We start from the raw sequence: 16985 nt of genomic DNA, 5'->3' as shown, positions 1-16985 counted from the left end.
TACGTTTCCGTTGCTGTTTCCGGTAATGGAACCGCTGTTACGGACCTGCGGGAGGACAGCCAGTCCGGCTCTATTAGCACACTGTTTTACCCAAGCGCTGCTTCGGTGTCACGCGTACACGCGACACAAGTAATTTTGCGTTGTTGGGATGCGCACATCTTGCAAGCTTTAAAATGAATAATGTACGAACATGTCTTTGGTCACTCGGAGTCCAGCAACTCAAGATGGGCGTAACCTTCATCCAATGTCGCAGTCATAAGCGGACGCTCTGAGTAGTAAATAATACTGCAATTTTCACGGTGAAATGAAAAAAAAAGTACGAAATAAGTAACTAAAAATCGTAGGTTCCCATCCTCGTGCTATGGTGGAGTGTAGTCATGTGTTGATGTCATGGAGTTCCGAGGACTGGGACGAGGTAAACGAGAGATGCACCCACGAGATCCATTATTGTGCCTTCTTTCCATGCTTTCGTATACTATGTAGAGCATTACAGGGAATGGGGTCATCAAAATACAAAAACAAAAATGGAAAGTGTTAGATCCGAGTTTCCGTGAGTTCCTGATGGCTTATAAGCATAAGCGAACACCGATGTCCATGGATTACCTTTTATTAGTAGTCCCCTGCGTACAGACAGTACCGGCTTGGCCAGCGCACTATTCTCTTTGTCGCGCGCCCATCGTCGTCGTCTTCGGACCGCGCTTACATAACCCATGTGATAACAAAGAACTCGACACATAAACAACCCAATACATAACACTTTCTTCCCCTTAGGTTAAAACCCAAACCACAATGAATCTATTCCGAAACAAAGTCTCCATATCGATCTGGTTTCCTTCTGACTCTCTTAGGCCGTCCTTCCAAAAGAGGTGGAACGGACGACGTTTCCTCGTTCCTGGTAACTTGATCCTCAGTATCGCCTATGTCCCAAGCCAGAAGAGGCGAAGTGCCAGTGTCCAACTGTTGTGCCTTACGTCGGAGTAGCCTAATGTGATCGATATGACGTCGGCACTCGCCGTCCTCTGTGCGCACTATCCACGAACGGCGACCCACTATTCTGGTCACGTCTCCTTGCACCCATGTTGGCTTGCTCCTGAAGTTTCTGATGAGGACCACGTCACCTTCATGGAGTGTCCTTGATTCTGGTAGCTTATCGAGCTGGCTGGTGTGACGTTTCGGTAGGAGACCATCCAGAGCCGAGGGTAATTCTCGCCCGAACATCAGTCTTGCGGGGGTCTTCCCCGTTGTCGCGTGACACGTTGTGTGTTGCTTAAACAATATCCTTGAAACTTGCGTAGCCAGCGTTCCCGATGTTTCTTTCGACAGTGCCCGTTTAAAATAACCGACCATTCTTTCGGCTTGCCCATTGGTAGCAGGGTGATAAGGTGCTGCCGTGACGCACTTAACCCCGTTTCTCCGGTAGAATTCCTTCATCTCCTCGGACACAAAAGCAGTTCCATTATCCGACACTGCTTTTTGCGGAATTCCAAATGTCGCAAAGAGGCCGCGGAGCACTCGTATCACAGTAGCTGAGTTTGGACTTTCCACTTGCCGGACCTCCATCCACTTGCTATAGGCATCCACTATTACTAGGAATGTGATACCTCGAATAGGTCCAGCAAAGTCTAGATGAATGGTGTGCCATGGGCTGCTGGGTCGAGTCCACTCTGGCTGTACCACCTTCGCGGGAGACTTCTGATTCTTCCCGCAAATGATGCACGTCTTGGCCATCTCCTCTATGTCGTTGTCGATACCGCACCACCACATGTAACTCCGGGCACAGGCTTTCATAGCCACGATGCCACGGTGACCAGCGTGCACCAACTCTAGCGCCTGCTTCTTTTTGCTTTGTGGAATGATCACTCTTGATCCACGCAGAATACAGCCTCTGTGGAAGGAAAATTCCGTGGCTCTTGCCCGAAACTGGCGAAACTGTGCGTCTCGTAACTTGTACAACGTCCCTACTTTAATAGCGGTGTACACTTCGGAAAGAACTGGATCGCTCTGCGTTGCTGACGAGATTTCTTCCGCAGTTAGGGGAGGACGGCTTAATGCTTCGAACATTAGCACATCCGCTGGGTGGCACGGCTCATCATCTGTAGACGGCAACGGCAGCCTGCTCAAAACGTCGGCATTCGAGTTCAGCTTTCCCGGACGATAGCTTAGATCGTAGCTATAGGCAGCAAGCTTAACGCACCATCTCAGCATTCGGGGCGACGTCAACTGTGGCACAGGTTTCGTAGTTCCGAGGATCCCGAGTAACGGCTTGTGGTCAGTGTATATTTGCACGTGTCGACCCGCTAAGTACATGTGGAAATGTACAACCGCATACACGATTGCCAGGCCTTCTTTGTCTAGTTGAGAGTAATTTCTCTCTGCTGGTCCCAAGGTCCTGGATGCGAAAGCGACAGGTCTTTCGTTGCCTTCATTGTCTTCTTGCGCGAGTACCGCACCCACGCCGTACGGCGAAGCGTCGCATGATAGTATCAGTGGTCTGTGTGGGTCGTAGTGGGCCAGCACAGGAGCATGGCAAATCTGTTCCTTGAGCGCCTCAAATGCAGTCTTGTGTTCCGTGGTCCACTTCCACGTTGCGTTTTTCGCAAGCAGTTTATAGAGTGGTGCTGCCGTAGTTGCTCTGTCTTTCAAAAAACGATCATAGAAGGCTAACATTCCGAGGAATGACTGTAAGGTCTCTTTCGACGTTGGCTCAGGAGCTTTCAGTAGTGCCCGTATTTTTGCATCTGTCGGCCGCACGCCCGAACCTGTGATGTTATGTCCTAAGAATTCCACTTCGGTACGTGCAAATTTGCACTTTGTTTTCTTAAGTCTCAGTCCGGACTGTTCCAGTCTTGCCAGTACTGTTTCCAGACGTCGACTGTGCTGTTGTTGGTCTGCTCCACTGATAATGATGTCGTCTAGGTAGACTGCGATGCCGTCAATGCCAGCTAGAAGCTTCTCGACAAACCTCTGAAATATAGCAGGAGCTGCTGCTATTCCAAATGGTAACCGCTTGACTTTGTACAGGCCTTTCACGGTATTGATGGTCAACTGCTGTGCGGTTGTCTCTGTCACTCTCAACTGTTGATAGGCCTGTGTCATGTCCAACGTGGAAAAGAGCGTGCCTCCTTGCAGTTTGCTCATCACCTCATCTGGCGTAGGCAGTGGATAATCCGCCTTCATCGCTGCTGCATTAATTGTGCTCCGATAGTCCCCACATAGTCGTATGGTGTTGTCCTTCTTCCGAACGCACACCACCGGAGTTGCCCACTCGGAATGCTGCACCGGCTCGATGATCCCCTGCTGTTCTAGGCATTGTAGTTCTGCGCATACGGCTTCCCGTAGGGCAAATGGCACAGGCCTTGCCCTGCAGAATTTCGGCGTTGCTCTATCCTGAAGCTGGATGTCTACCCGATCGCCTCTGTGGCCTTGGATGTCCTTTCCAAAGACCTCTTTGTGTTCCTCGAGTATTCGTTCTAGGCAGTCGCCGTTGACATAGTTGATTCCGCTTACTTCGATCTGTAGTGGTCGAAACCAATTTCTGCCAAGCAGACTTGCTCCTGATCCCCTTATTACTAATAGCGGCAACATGCACTTCTTCCTCCTGGACTGGACCACGACAGTTGTGGATCCCAAGATGTCGAGCCCTTCACCCGACCATGTTTTGAGCTGTACTGTTCCCGGAGCTAGTGGGGGCGGCTTCTCTGGCCACGTGTTTTTGTACATTTCCTCGGCAATGAGTGAGCAAGCCGCGCCAGAGTCCACTTCGAACTGTACTGGCTTGTCGTTAACGAGTAACGTTGTTAAGAACTTGGAGTTCGATACCTTCTGCGCGACATGGTACAGATCATCCAGTGATGTTGCTCCATCCTCGTCTTCTGTCAACAGGTTGGTGTCGCTTTTGCCAGCTGCTTTTTTCTTACGACACGCGGCTTCAATATGGCCCACCTTCTTGCAGAATCTACATCGGGCATTCTTGTACTTGCAGTCTCTTGCAAAGCGTGCCCCTTCACAACGGTAGCAACTAACTTTGCGTTGGTTTTTCCTTGTCCTATTGCCGTCTTTCTGTTGGAGCTTTACCTTGTGTACTTCTTCCTGAGATGCTTTCACGCCATGTTGCTCAGCCGCTGCACTTTCTGCCCGCAACGCAAAATCCAGTGCTTTGCTGAACGTTAGGTCCCTTTCCGCAAATAGTCGTTGTTGCAGATTGCTATCCTTTATGCCACAGACAAATCTATCTCTGAGCATAATATCAAGCGGAAGCATCGTGGACGAAGTCGCCGGTGACGTAGCGGTGCCAGCACCTGTTGATGACGGCGCTGTTTCCACCGCTGTTCCTGTCGGAGTGGACGCAGCACCGAAGTTACAGTCAGCTGCAAGTTTACGCAGTGCTGTTACGTAGGTATTAATGGATTCCCCAGCTTGTTGATCTCTCCTTTGGAATTTGCATCTGCTGAAAACCTCGGAGGGTTGCGGGTCGTAGTGCTTCCGGAGCAGTTCCATAATCTCCTGGTACGTGGCGTCATGCAAGCTCCGAGGAGCGAGCAAAGCTCGAATCGTCGCAAACGTCTGGGGTCCGCATCTTGTAAGCAGTTGGGCCCTTTTTTTGATAGGGTCTGTGATTCCTTGCGCTTCGAAGAACGTCAAGCGTTCCGCCCATGTGGCCCAGTCGGTACCTTGAAACTGTTCTGAATATGCCTCAGTCGCTGCCATCCTGCTTCCGTCTCGTCGCCAGTGTTAGATCCGAGTTTCCGTGAGTTCCTGATGGCTTATAAGCATAAGCGAACACCGATGTCCATGGATTACCTTTTATTAGTAGTCCCCTGCGTACAGACAGTACCGGCTTGGCCAGCGCACTATTCTCTTTGTCGCGCGCCCATCGTCGTCGTCTTCGGACCGCGCTTACATAACCCATGTGATAACAAAGAACTCGACACATAAACAACCCAATACATAACAGAAAGTCACTCAACTTCCATCGCACAATAGGAATAGCCGTTACCCGAATTCAATACCGGACGATAATTTTCGTTTCCGTGTCGGTTTCCGGTAATGCAGGACCGTCGTATGCGTTTCCGTTATCGTTACCATCTCCAATTTCGGTAATATACCGTTTCTGTTTCCGTTACCATTACCGTTACCCTTCCCTGGTTCATGCTACATCAGCGCTAACATGGTTGAATTCAAGTTTATGGCAACCTGTTAAAAATTAATAGGTGTTGATGAAACCGGGCAGAAGCTATAGCTAATGCCAGGTTAACCATGAAAGCAGCAGCACAGAAGCGGCTTACTGCGTTGGTCAATAGGGGTCGTCATCGCCGTCATAAAGAAGCTCTCTACAGGGGGGTTTCTATGAACTCACAAAGGGTCGAACTCACAAAGATTGCGCTGAGAAATTCATTGTGCGCTATTCTCTGCGACCTCCGTAGAGCGTGATCTTCGGCTATTGTGGGATAGCTCCTGAGTATCACTGTCAATTATCATTACTTTCAGTAAATTTCCGATTTAAGCTCGCAAGAATATACATAATTAAACTTAATTACACGACACGACGTTCACATCAGGAGGTGACTAAAACCCAGCAAGAAGAAATGTCATTGACTACAGGTCTCTCGGTGGTGTAGTTTTTTATTAAAATTCAATGACACGTTTTCTAGGACACCCTGTATATGCCTATTCTGGAGTGGTTGCCTATTTTGCTGTTGATGCTTAAAACTCCGATTAAGCATTGAAAAACTCCTATAATGGCCTTTACGTTCGGGCAAAACTCGCACGTCCTTTTGAAACCATTACGCCCTCGTGCGACAAAGTTTCCGTAATGACACAAATATGTGGATTGTGCAACAATTCCAAAACGACACTCCCGAAGGCAAAGTGACGCAAATTTAGGGCGCAATATCACGTCATATTCAGCCGCATGTGTGCTCTGTTCTCTGTCTGTATCCAGCAAACAGAAGAAACTTATATGCGCAGGTCCCTGTGGAAAATGCTTCCAGGCTAAGTGTGCTAATGTCGCGCCTAAGGATTATGATTTGTTGTTTGTGAACGATGTGTGCATTTACAAATGCACTGGCTGTTCCAAGCGAAGAAATTCTTTAGATGCTGTACTCTTGTCAAACGGCACCCGCCCTGATACGCCCACCCTGCATGCGTACGGAACCTGTTACCGTTGCCTCGTCTGCATCTGCCCATGATGGAACCGACACTTGCTCCAAGGACGACGTGCTGGCAATTCTCCTGGCAAAGGTAGACACGCTAACACACACTGTTAACGATATGAACCAGAAAAACGAGCAGCTTTGTCGTACCGTTCAGTCCCTCGAGAAAGAAACAGCTTTTTTGAGGATAGAGCTTGCAAAGACAAAGTCTGAACTTTTGGAACGTGTTGATACTCTCCGTGCAACCCAGCCGTTGTTTTCGTCCAACAGAGCTTCATATGCGGACGTCTTCGCTGGAAATTGTACAATTCCCGGTTTTACGAGTGACAACTCGGTAGCCAAAGACCAAGAAGATAATGGCTCTGGTGCTCTACAACGCCGCACGTCGCAATCCGTTTCAGCTGTCCGCAACCCTAAAGTACCGTTCGACAGTTTCGCGTTCCCTATGTTGTCTTCTCGTCAGCCATCTGTGCCTAGTGCACAGAATTCAACCCGTGACAACCGTGACAGCCCTCATGTATCGCTCGACAGTGCCGCGTTCACGAGGGTGTCTTCTCGCCAATTACACCGTCCATCAGCGCCTCGTACACAGAATCCAAACAGTGACAACAGTGACTTTCGTGGTCCTCCACGTCATCCCTCGCCATCTGTGGGTACGGCAAAGTCATCGACTCTGAGAGTCGCTCAGCGCCCGCCGCCAGAAAGGTCGTTATTTGTAACGCGTTTGGACCCGTCAACTACAACTGACGATATTAATAATGTGGCACGCTCTGCGCTTGGTGACAGAGCCTTCCGTTGTGTGCAACTCAGAACGAGGGTAAATACTTATTCCTCATTTTGTTTGACCACTAGCGCTGAAGATTTTGAAATGATTAATACGCCAGAGATTTGGCCTGAAGGCTGCCTGTTCAGGATTTTTCGAGGCAGACTGGATCCCAACCAATGATGACGCAGGACTCAAAATACTAACGATAAACGCCCGCAGCGTGGTTAACAAAACCGAAGAAATAGAAATGATACTGTTGGTATATAACCCTGATATACTTTTGATAACTGAAACCTGGCTTCATGAGAATGTCCAGGATAGAGAAATTGTTCCCCCATCTCATGTCCTTTTACGAAAGGACAGGTCCAGCAGGGGTGGTGGAGTAGCTATTGTTCTCAGAAAAGAAGTTCAATATAGCCCGATGCCTGAAATTCAAAACGTTGAATCACTCTGGGTGAAAGTTTTGTTTCCGTTTGGGGAGATGATTGTTGGCGTGGTGTATAGGGCTCCTAACTCTGATATTAGTGTTCTTTCTTCACTGGCTCGTTTCTACTCTCAGTACTGTTCTACTCATCCTTTTATTATAATAGGCGGAGATTTTAATCTGCCTTGTGTCGACTGGGATAGTTGTACTCCTCTAAGTGGGGCTTGTGCTAATACAGTATTTTTTGCCGATTTTATATTCTCGTCAATGTTGTCCCAGATTGTCCACAGTCCGACACGTATCACGCAAAACGGTGGATCTATTCTGGACCTTGTCTTCTTATCTTCTCGAATCGCCTCCAAGCCCTTTTCCGTGAATATACATGATGGCATATCAGATCATCGTATAGTGTCTGTTTCATGCGAACTGGCACAACGTGTCTGCTCGTCCCCTGCCTTTAAAACCTTCTATGACTTTAACCACGCTGATGATACAAGTATTATCGACTACCTTGCTTTCAATTTTGACGGTTTCGCGGACATGTTGGGCAATTGCGATAACATAGACGAGGCCTGGATAACTTTCAAGGGTCTTGTTGACACGTGTGTGCAGCTGTTCGTACCATACAGAGTTAAGAAAGTGCGGCAAAATAACCCTTGGGTCACTCGAAAGGTCTTACAGGTAAAGAGGCGGATTTCCAGAATGCGGAAACGTAAGGTCGACAGCGCATGTCTATCTAGATTGAAACAATTACTGAGGGCAGAGATTAAGTCTGCCAAATTTAGATTTTTTAATGTTACCATGCATAATTACCTTAAAGAAAGTCCCGAAAAATTCTGGCGTTACCTAAGAGGTCCGAAATCATGCATTAATCGGATCACGCATAATAATGTCGAGACCGATGATCCAGGGCTTATAGCGAATGTTTTTAACGATTACTTCTCAAATGTTTTTATAACAGACAATGGAGACACGAACTTGACTATTGTTGATAAGACTGTTTTCATTCCTGATCTTGTTATATCTGAGGAAGGAATTTTGGTGTCATTGTTAAATCTGTCTGAAAAAAAATCACAATGTCAAGGTGACCTGGCTGCTGCATTTTTAAAACGGTTCCCGATGTGGTGTGCCAAGTACCTGTTTTTGCTTTTCAACAAATCCTTGTGCCTAGGCAAGATACCAACACAGTGGAAGTGTGCACACGTTATACCTGTCTTTAAGTCCGGGAACTCTTTGTGTCCTCTCAATTACAGACCGGTTTCGTTACTACCGGTTTGCAGCAAGTTAATAGAACATTATGTCTGTAATCACATAATCTGTTATCTAGAGCAAGACGGTTTTTTCACCAATGCTCAGCATGGATTCAGGCGTGGGTTTTCAACTATTACCCAGCTAATTGAAACTGTTCACACACTAGCCGACGTATTGAATAATAATGGTCAGGTTGATGTTCTGTTTTTGGATCTATCGAAAGCATTTGATCGTGTTTGCCATGTTAAACTTATGAAGAAGTTGTCTTATATTATCAATAACGAACGCTTAGTTAATTGGTTACAATTTTACTTGAAGGATAGGTCGCAATTTGTTGTCGTCAATGGTTGTTGTTCGTCCAGGGCAGAAGTGCGCTCCGGGGTACCGCAGGGTTCCGTCCTCGGTCCCGTACTTTTTCTTATTTTCATTAATGATTTAGTCAGACGTGTATCAGTACATTGCAAATTGTATGCAGATGACTGCATTGTGTTCAATACCAGGTGTGTGCAAGACCAGGTAGTACTTAATGACTCACTGGATCGCATATCTGAATGGGCCACGGAATGGCAGATGGATTTGAATCCGGTTAAGTGTGTTCAAATGACAATTACACACAAACGCTGCCCCCTTTCTTACTCCTATTCGCTAAATAACGTGCCACTCCGTGTTGTCGATACTTACAAGTATCTCGGAGTTATAATATCTTCAGACCTGCGTTGGAATAACCATGTGGATTACATCACGAGAAAAGCAAGTAAGCGTCTCTGGTACCTTAGACGCTTCATGCGACACAGTACCCGTACGACAAAATTAGCAGCGTACCAATCACTCGTCCGCCCTATCCTTGAGTATGCTGACGTGGTCTGGGACCCTTACACAGTGTCCAATATTACGAAGCTGGAACGCGTGCAAAGGCTCGCCCTTCGCTTTATCTGCGGCTCATACGATATGCGATCATCTGTTACTGCTCTATACAAACAGGTTAGTATTGAGCCGTTGGCACACCGTCGGAAATTGCATAGACTGAAGATGTTTTTTTCAGATTTTAGCTGGCGAATTGAAAATTGATTATCGAAATTTGTTTTCGCTGAGTTCCACTCAACAGAGCAGAATTCGCCATTGCCGGCATGTAGACACTTTTCGACCGAGGGTGAACTGTTACCAGTATTCTTTCGTTCACCGCACCGCTATTGAATGGAATGCTCTTCCAAACAGTGTTGTTTGTGCCCAGTCGTCGCAGTGTTTTTGTGATAGATTACATGCTACATATACGACTTAGTGAAATGTTGTTGTACGTTGAATGATGTATGTACATTCATGCCTTGGCCGACCTCAGTTGGCTGGCATTATAGTTAAATAAAAAAAAAATATCAAAAATGCCTGAAGTAGTGTATGTGAAATGAAGACCACGAAGTTTCAGCCCCGTACCTCTTTCCCCTGTTGCACCCTGCGAGGTCGCGTGTGACAAAATCGTTTCCGAAACCGCACTTGTCAGGGCATATACAGCCTAGCCATGCTGGTTGTATGTATGTAGTTAGAGGTTTTCTGGCGCAAGGGCTACTTAGGCCAAAGAGGCCATGCTGGTTAACCATGAAACCGAAGAGGGGCAGCTTATTTCATTGCACTGTGATTAGACGCCACAGGCAGTTCTTGTAGCTGTTCGCAGTCAATAGCTATTAAAAGTGGTCGCCGCGGAGAGAAGCAGCTCTCTTCCACACCAGTCCTGAATATAGTAAAACAGTATCTGAAACAGTGCAGTAACTTATATAGGTAACACACGCACGAATATCTGTACTGTCACTGTGTACATTAGGCCAGGGCCACAATGCTTGTTATTCTTCATCACTCTCAACCTCCTTTGATGAGAAAATGAGATAGTGCCTTTTTGTGACAGCTCTACACGAACCGTTTCCTTCGGTACGCTTTCAGATGTACTACATGGGACACATTCCATTACCCTGCATTAGTGTGACAGCTCGCGATGGTTTCGTCATCCACCAATATGCTCTACCAAAATGGTGTTCGAAAGCGGCAATGACTTATTATTTGGGAAACGCACCTTTACCTCAGCTGCAAATGCAAGACCACCCATCACAGTACACATCGACACTAAATCACTTAATTGATACGCCGCACTTTTTTTTTTATGTGTAAAAAGCTGTGCGGCAGTCTACAGTTTCTATTTGTGTGCTTCACCGGTCGTGCAATGATGTACATCGTGTGTACAATGATGTTCGCACATTATCGTTTCTGCTTATGTTTGCCATATACATGTTGAAGGAAACACGATTTGGCTTTCGCGAATGCATTTGTTGCAGTTTGCAGTGACCCACAGCACGTGCGTATAAGACAGCTATGAGCACGCGCACGCTTCGCTTTTGTATTGTCGGTAGAGGCCATCTATTTTTCTGATTGCTCTGTACTCCGGAGCGCGCTCAGATGCTGTTAAACGGGTCGTAAACAGGCCACCAAACATTTCTGAAATAATAACGAGCATGAAAGAGCGCAGATCATAATACCCAAATACACATTTCGTTCGGCTCGTGCCAGCTCATTGACCCATATAACTGCTTTCAAAGATGAGTAACCAGCGAGCCTCTCTCCACCACCAGACTTGTGCCCGTTACCAAAAAATAGGAACTAAATACCGTTACCCGTTACTTCAGAAAAAAGTAACTAAATACGTTACTCGTTACCAACATACAAAAGTAACGAGTTCTCGTTACTCACAGGTAACGAGTTACTTTTTCGTTACCGCCGCCAACAAACATGCCGTCACTTGCCTTCAACTCATTATTAATGAGAAATTGCACTTCACAAGAAGCTGATACTCGAAATTTACATCAGTGATCTTCGTTCTGTTTCGTGTGATGACATCTGCTGCCGAAGTGGGGGGATCGGAGGTTATGAAAACACAAGAAAAGACACCGGTTTTCGTGCCACCGATCACCAACGGTTCCCAAAAACAGACGAGGGGCTGCGTCATAATTTAGGGCGCTCAGAAGCTTAGCAAAGACAACAAAAGGCTAGAAGTCGAAACGCGTTTTTTGTAGCCATAGCACAATAGGTACCCATTCTTGGGAAGGAGTGATGGTCGGAGATTACGGAAACAAGAGAAAGGACAAGGGCCTTCGTTTAAGACGATTCAGCACGTCAACAACACATCCAACGAGGGACTGCAATAATACTTTGAGTCACACGTGGTCGTGTGTCACGCAGGTCCACACATTGCGCCACACGGAGTGCCGAAATGTGCTCCCCTGCGCTGAAGAAAAGGAACGAGTAACTCAATAACGAGTTACCAATTTTTGTAACTGATTCCGTTACTATTACCATTTCTTAAAAAGTAACTGAATCGTTACTTCGTTACCAAAAAAAGTAACCGTTACCAAGTAACGAGTTACTTGTAACGAGTTAGGCACAACTCTGTCCACCACGTATACGTCACATGGCTACGTAGCGCTTTGCCGTCCAATCGGGGGGCCGAGCTGCACACATGACGTTTCAAATTACCAGCCAATAAACATACTTCGTTATCAGCTGTGAGTCGGAGCGCTCAGTTTGATTGTGTGAAACGACGTTTTGCACTCCGTGGTTCCGAAATTCAACGTCATACCATCTTTAACATCTCCGGCTGGCGCAAACGTCAACAGTTGGGCTGCTATCACATGACGCGATTCGAACCCCGGTTCCTCCCAGTCACGACGTGACATGGCCAGCGCGCTATCCACTGTACCACGCGAGCTGGTGGGGCGATGCCGCGTGGCTCAAACCAAAGTACGGCAGCCCAGTTGTCGGAACCATTCGAAGATGACGAGGTCCCGGATATTCATTCGCGCTCGTGGTGTGCTGCGTGCTAGTGCCCAGAAAACGTAGTGCACGTATGATACCTAAATTAGACGCATTTCTTTTTCAGTTTGAGGCTGTAACCGTTTAGATTTTGAATAGAAGAGGATTCACGTTCATCTAGTCCAATTCCGCATTTGAAATAAAATCATACGTGGAACACTCGATCGTAATTGGTGAGGAAAGCGCTACGTCAAAATGGGGACGTAAAGTTAGAGCGCGGGGTGGAGCTAAAATGCGAAAGAGTGCAGTGAATATTTCATCCGTATGCAAGCGCCTTTTGTTTTTGAGCGTTAGTAATTGCAAGGAGTTTTCACTGCATAAGTTTCAATAATATAACACAGAGAAATGTGCACATTTTGTACCTGTTTACGGCCCCTTTAACATACCATATCACGTGAGGGAAGGGGCGCTGGAAGCGACAGCGCAAGCAGCCCGTGGTAGCCACCTATCGGCACGCTCGTCGTCCCGACCCAACTTCATCCTTCGCTCAGCGTACCGTCTCATTCCAGGTTACCATACTCAAACTATATGAAGAGCATAGAAATGCATTTATTTCTTTATTTATTTACCCTCAGGGCTTAAAGCATTGAAGAGGGGAGGGGCATAGGTTACTGTGTAAGCTAGGACATAAATATTCATTAACAGAGCAGTTCTGATTGAAAAAGTATACTATACAAGCTTACAAACTATACAAGCCTACAAACAACATGTATTAGTGATTTGGTATGAGCAGCATGTTAATACATATACAGGGTGTCCCAGAAAGCGTGTCATTGGATTATAATAAAAAAACTACTCCACCTAGAGTCATGCGGTCAACGGTATTTGTTCTTACTGGGTTTTTGCCACCTCCTCATATGAATGTCGTGTAACGTAAATTTAATTATGTAGCTTAAGTCGGAAATTTGGCTAGTAAAGGTTACTTTTTTACCCCACCAATGTGAAGAGCGTGTCTAATTTACTCAAATTAATGCTAATTGACAGGGATATTCAGGAGCTATCCCATCGGAAAAAATAGGTAAAAAAGTGACCTTCCCTTGGCAAATTTCTGAGTTCAGTTCGCAAATATTTGCATAATTAAACTTGGGGTACATGACATTAACTTTACAAGGTGGCAAAAACCTAATAAGAACAAATGCCGTTGACCGCATGATTCTAGGTGGCGTAGTTTTTTTATTATAATTCAATGACACGTTTTCTGGGACACCGTGTAGATGTGACAAAAGTATGACCATGATATTAACAACGACGTGAATGATTATTGCAAGTGAATGTGATCATATTGTCACCAAGCGAAATGGGCCGGCGAGTCTTCGAATAAACAGCAAACGGTTTATTAAACTACTTGGTAGCAAAAACACAAGAGTGATAGCTCTCTGAACACAACTGAGTCCAGAGAATGAGTGCTCCAGCCAGGAGTGCACAAGCATTTAAGCGTCGCGCCGAAAAGTCTAGAAACAGCACATGCGCTTTCCAGAGAGCAGGCGATGTGTCTGGAAGCTTCTTGCTTGCACTTCGTAATCCAGGTCTCCAATGCGTCGAAGTACTTTGTAGGGGCCGAAATAGCGCTTGATAGCTCCTCCCTAAGGCCTCGTCGTCGAATCGGCGTCCAAACCCATACCAAGTCGCCTGGACTAAAGCGTACGTCTCGTCGGCGCAAATTGTATCTTCTTTCATCGACGCGTTGCTGTTGACCAATGCGTAGTCTGGCCAGCTGGCGGGCTTCTTCAGCTCGTTGTGTGAAGTCCATAGCGTCGTTTTCCTCATGACAGGGTTCGTGGGGCCAGCATCGCGTCCAGCATTGCTGGGCGTCATGGCCGTGTGCAAGGCGGAATGGTGTGAATCCCGTTGTATTCTGGGGCCCTGTTCCGAGGTGCTTAGCTCGCTCAATCGAGTCGTTTGCAAGCGACGGCACGTGGTGTGTGATGTCATTGAACGACAGCGCCGAGAATTTGGTATTCCTGTGCTTCCAGACGAGCCGCGCGTGATATATCCTGTCGTTTGATCGATGCGCACGCTTGTTCAGCGGGGAGAGCTCAGCAGAAGGGAACGTGAAAAAGAGCAACTTTCAACACGAACCACCAGAAGACGACTGCCGCCTGGTTCCGACCCTCATAAGCTAGCAATGTGTGTAATGCTTTTTTTTTTTTTTGCTACATTCTATGGCGGCTTGCCGCTCGAGCAAATTTTCCCACGGCTGACAGTGAATACATGCAGTGAAAAGCAGTCGGAGGTGCGAAAGGCAAAGGAACCACTGACAACTTCCCAATCCGTTGAGCAGCTACAACATGTAGTTCCGGACCACCGACGGTGTCGGTAGGCGAAGCGATCTAGGCGACGGGAACGATACATGCCACTTTTTGTATTTCGGTTTACGTCAAACGATCGCGCGCTTGGGTTATTTACCATCGTTCAGCCCGTCGACGTGTTCAACGTCACTGTCACGCGCATCCCAGACGACGACGACAAACCGATTGCGCGTTCGCAAATATCACTTTGTGCGTTTGAGACACGGAGTAAGAAGACTACCAGCTCCCGTGGCATAGTGGTTAGGATGATCGCTTTCCACGCCGAGACTGGGAGGTGACACGGGTTCGAATCCGGTCACCGGCTGTGCTGTCTGAGGTTTTCCCTGGCTTTTCCGAAGACTTTCCAGACGAATGTCGGCACAGTTCCCCCTGAAGTCGGCCCAGGACGCATACTGACCCCCTGTCCCCCACTCCTTCCTGCTGTCCTCTCTCCATCTGTCCACGTCTATACGCCGCTCATAGCCACAGTTGCTCCGCGGCGCTAACACGGAAGCAAAAAAAAAGTAAGAAGACTAGGAGATGAAACTTCACTCTCTCCCGCGACCAGAGAATCCACGAGGCGCGCGCTCCGCGGCCCGGCCCGCAGTGCCATCTGTTGCACGAGGACGCATAATTTCCGAAGCATGCGGTCACGTGGTACTGTCCCTTGTCTGGCGGCGTGACTAAAACACGTGAAGGCACGTGAATTAAACGCTAGAAAAGAAGATGATGATGAAACGCTTACTCGATCATCGTGCTCCTGTCGTCTGCTCAACAGAACCGAGAGGCAAGAGAATGAAATTGTTTTTCGTTGTTTTCGCTAAACAGGAAGCGCTATGTAGTTGACAAGCGCGACCTTTATTGCCAAGACAAACATCGTTCACGTTCATCAGTTTGTCTTCGTTCGTAGAGGCTGCCGTACGACTCGCGTAAAGCACGGCTTTCCCCATAGCCTTCCATGTAAAAGCGCAAAATGGAAGACAGTGCCGTCGTGCCATCTGTCGCGTTAAGTCAGCAACTGCCTTTTTTCCCTCCCCCAACGTGACACTCTCTGGTCGCGCGCCGGCGCTTGCTTCTATGGGCAGTGTCATCTCCTAGCATTCTTACTCCGTGGTTTGAGATAAAAGCAAACATAGGCAATAAAAGATGACGCAAAAAGAGAAAAAAGAAACAAGCTGTGCTTCTTTTTTTTTCGTATAATTTCCTCTATCTGCAATGGATTCGCCGGTACGCGTTTCACGTCCCACCTCGGAGCAGTTTCACATTGTGCTCGACTATGTGGGGGAGCACCGTAATCTTTTTACGGGTGGGCTGTCCGCTGGCTACACATCGCAAGACAGAAATAGGGAGTGGTGCGAGCTGGCTACACGTTTGAACGCCATCGGTGATGCAGTGAAACCCGTTGAGAGGTGGAAGAAGGTGTGTAAAATAGTATAGGATACGAAACACCAACAAAAATATCAAAATTCGCGGCAGCGGTGACGACTGCAATATCCCCATCCTCGGCCCTTGGGACACCGCGGCCCACTCCAGGGCGGCCTTACGTCATGTAGTTGGCTCTTTTGAGGAGACAGGCCTAAAGAACTCATTTTGACCCCAGCAGCGCTCTCGGACATTACCACCATCACGATCACGTTCATCATCGCCATTGCCGGTCCGATCATTCCCGTCATCTCTCATCGCCATCACTCATCACTTTCACCACTCATATTAGACCCCCTAGCTAGGGGATAGCGTTCCACTCCTAGAGTGGAAAACCTCCGTGCTTCATCATCGGAATATATATGTTGTTGTTGTTGTTGCAATATCCCACTGCTTGATTGAAGTTGTGTTCAATGGGAATTTTTAGATGTGGACCGACTGGAAAAGCGCCACCAAAGCGAAGGCAGCTCGCATCTCACACCTCACGCGGGGGACGGGAGGAGGTCCTCCCTCCGAAAGAATCGCTCTCTGGGCTGGAGGAGCGGCTCGCCTCTGTGATAGGGCAAGTGGCGACGACCGGGATGCAGGAGACTCGGGATAGGGGCACTGCCGGCCTCGGAGTCCGCATCAACGTCATTTATATGGCACCGCCCGAGCGATGAAGGCAGGTCGACGTGTGCATAGGTTCCGACCGCGTTGGGCTCGATAGCAGCCACGCGAAGTAACTTGCAGCCATCTCCGTTGAATGCTCTGGCTAATCGACAGGCCAAACGACTGGGTCCGAGCAATCGCTCGTGCACCGACACTCAGCCGATAACGTCGTTCACAAGCGA

General features: G+C 47.6%; 1 protein-coding gene across 1 annotated transcript; it reads right to left on the bottom strand.

The window, feature by feature from the left end:
* Positions 1-795: 795 nt before the first annotated feature.
* Positions 796-4707, bottom strand: LOC135369363 (uncharacterized protein K02A2.6-like). Its single transcript, XM_064602957.1, has one exon. It carries the CDS (start codon positions 4705-4707, stop codon positions 796-798), a length of 3912 nt encoding a protein of 1303 aa, XP_064459027.1.
* Between the last annotated feature and the right edge of the window lie 12278 nt (positions 4708-16985).

The sequence above is a fragment of the Ornithodoros turicata genome, chromosome 9 (assembly GCF_037126465.1).
Source record: "Ornithodoros turicata isolate Travis chromosome 9, ASM3712646v1, whole genome shotgun sequence".
In the NCBI taxonomy this organism is placed as follows: Eukaryota; Metazoa; Arthropoda; class Arachnida; order Ixodida; family Argasidae; genus Ornithodoros; species Ornithodoros turicata.
This window is presented reverse-complemented; position numbering and strand designations above follow the sequence as displayed.

What these genes read in the sequence shown, in the direction of transcription:
- LOC135369363 (XM_064602957.1), bottom strand. Translation starts at nt 4,707, where the DNA reads ATGGCAGCGACTGAGGCATATTCAGAACAGTTTCAAGGTACCGACTGG.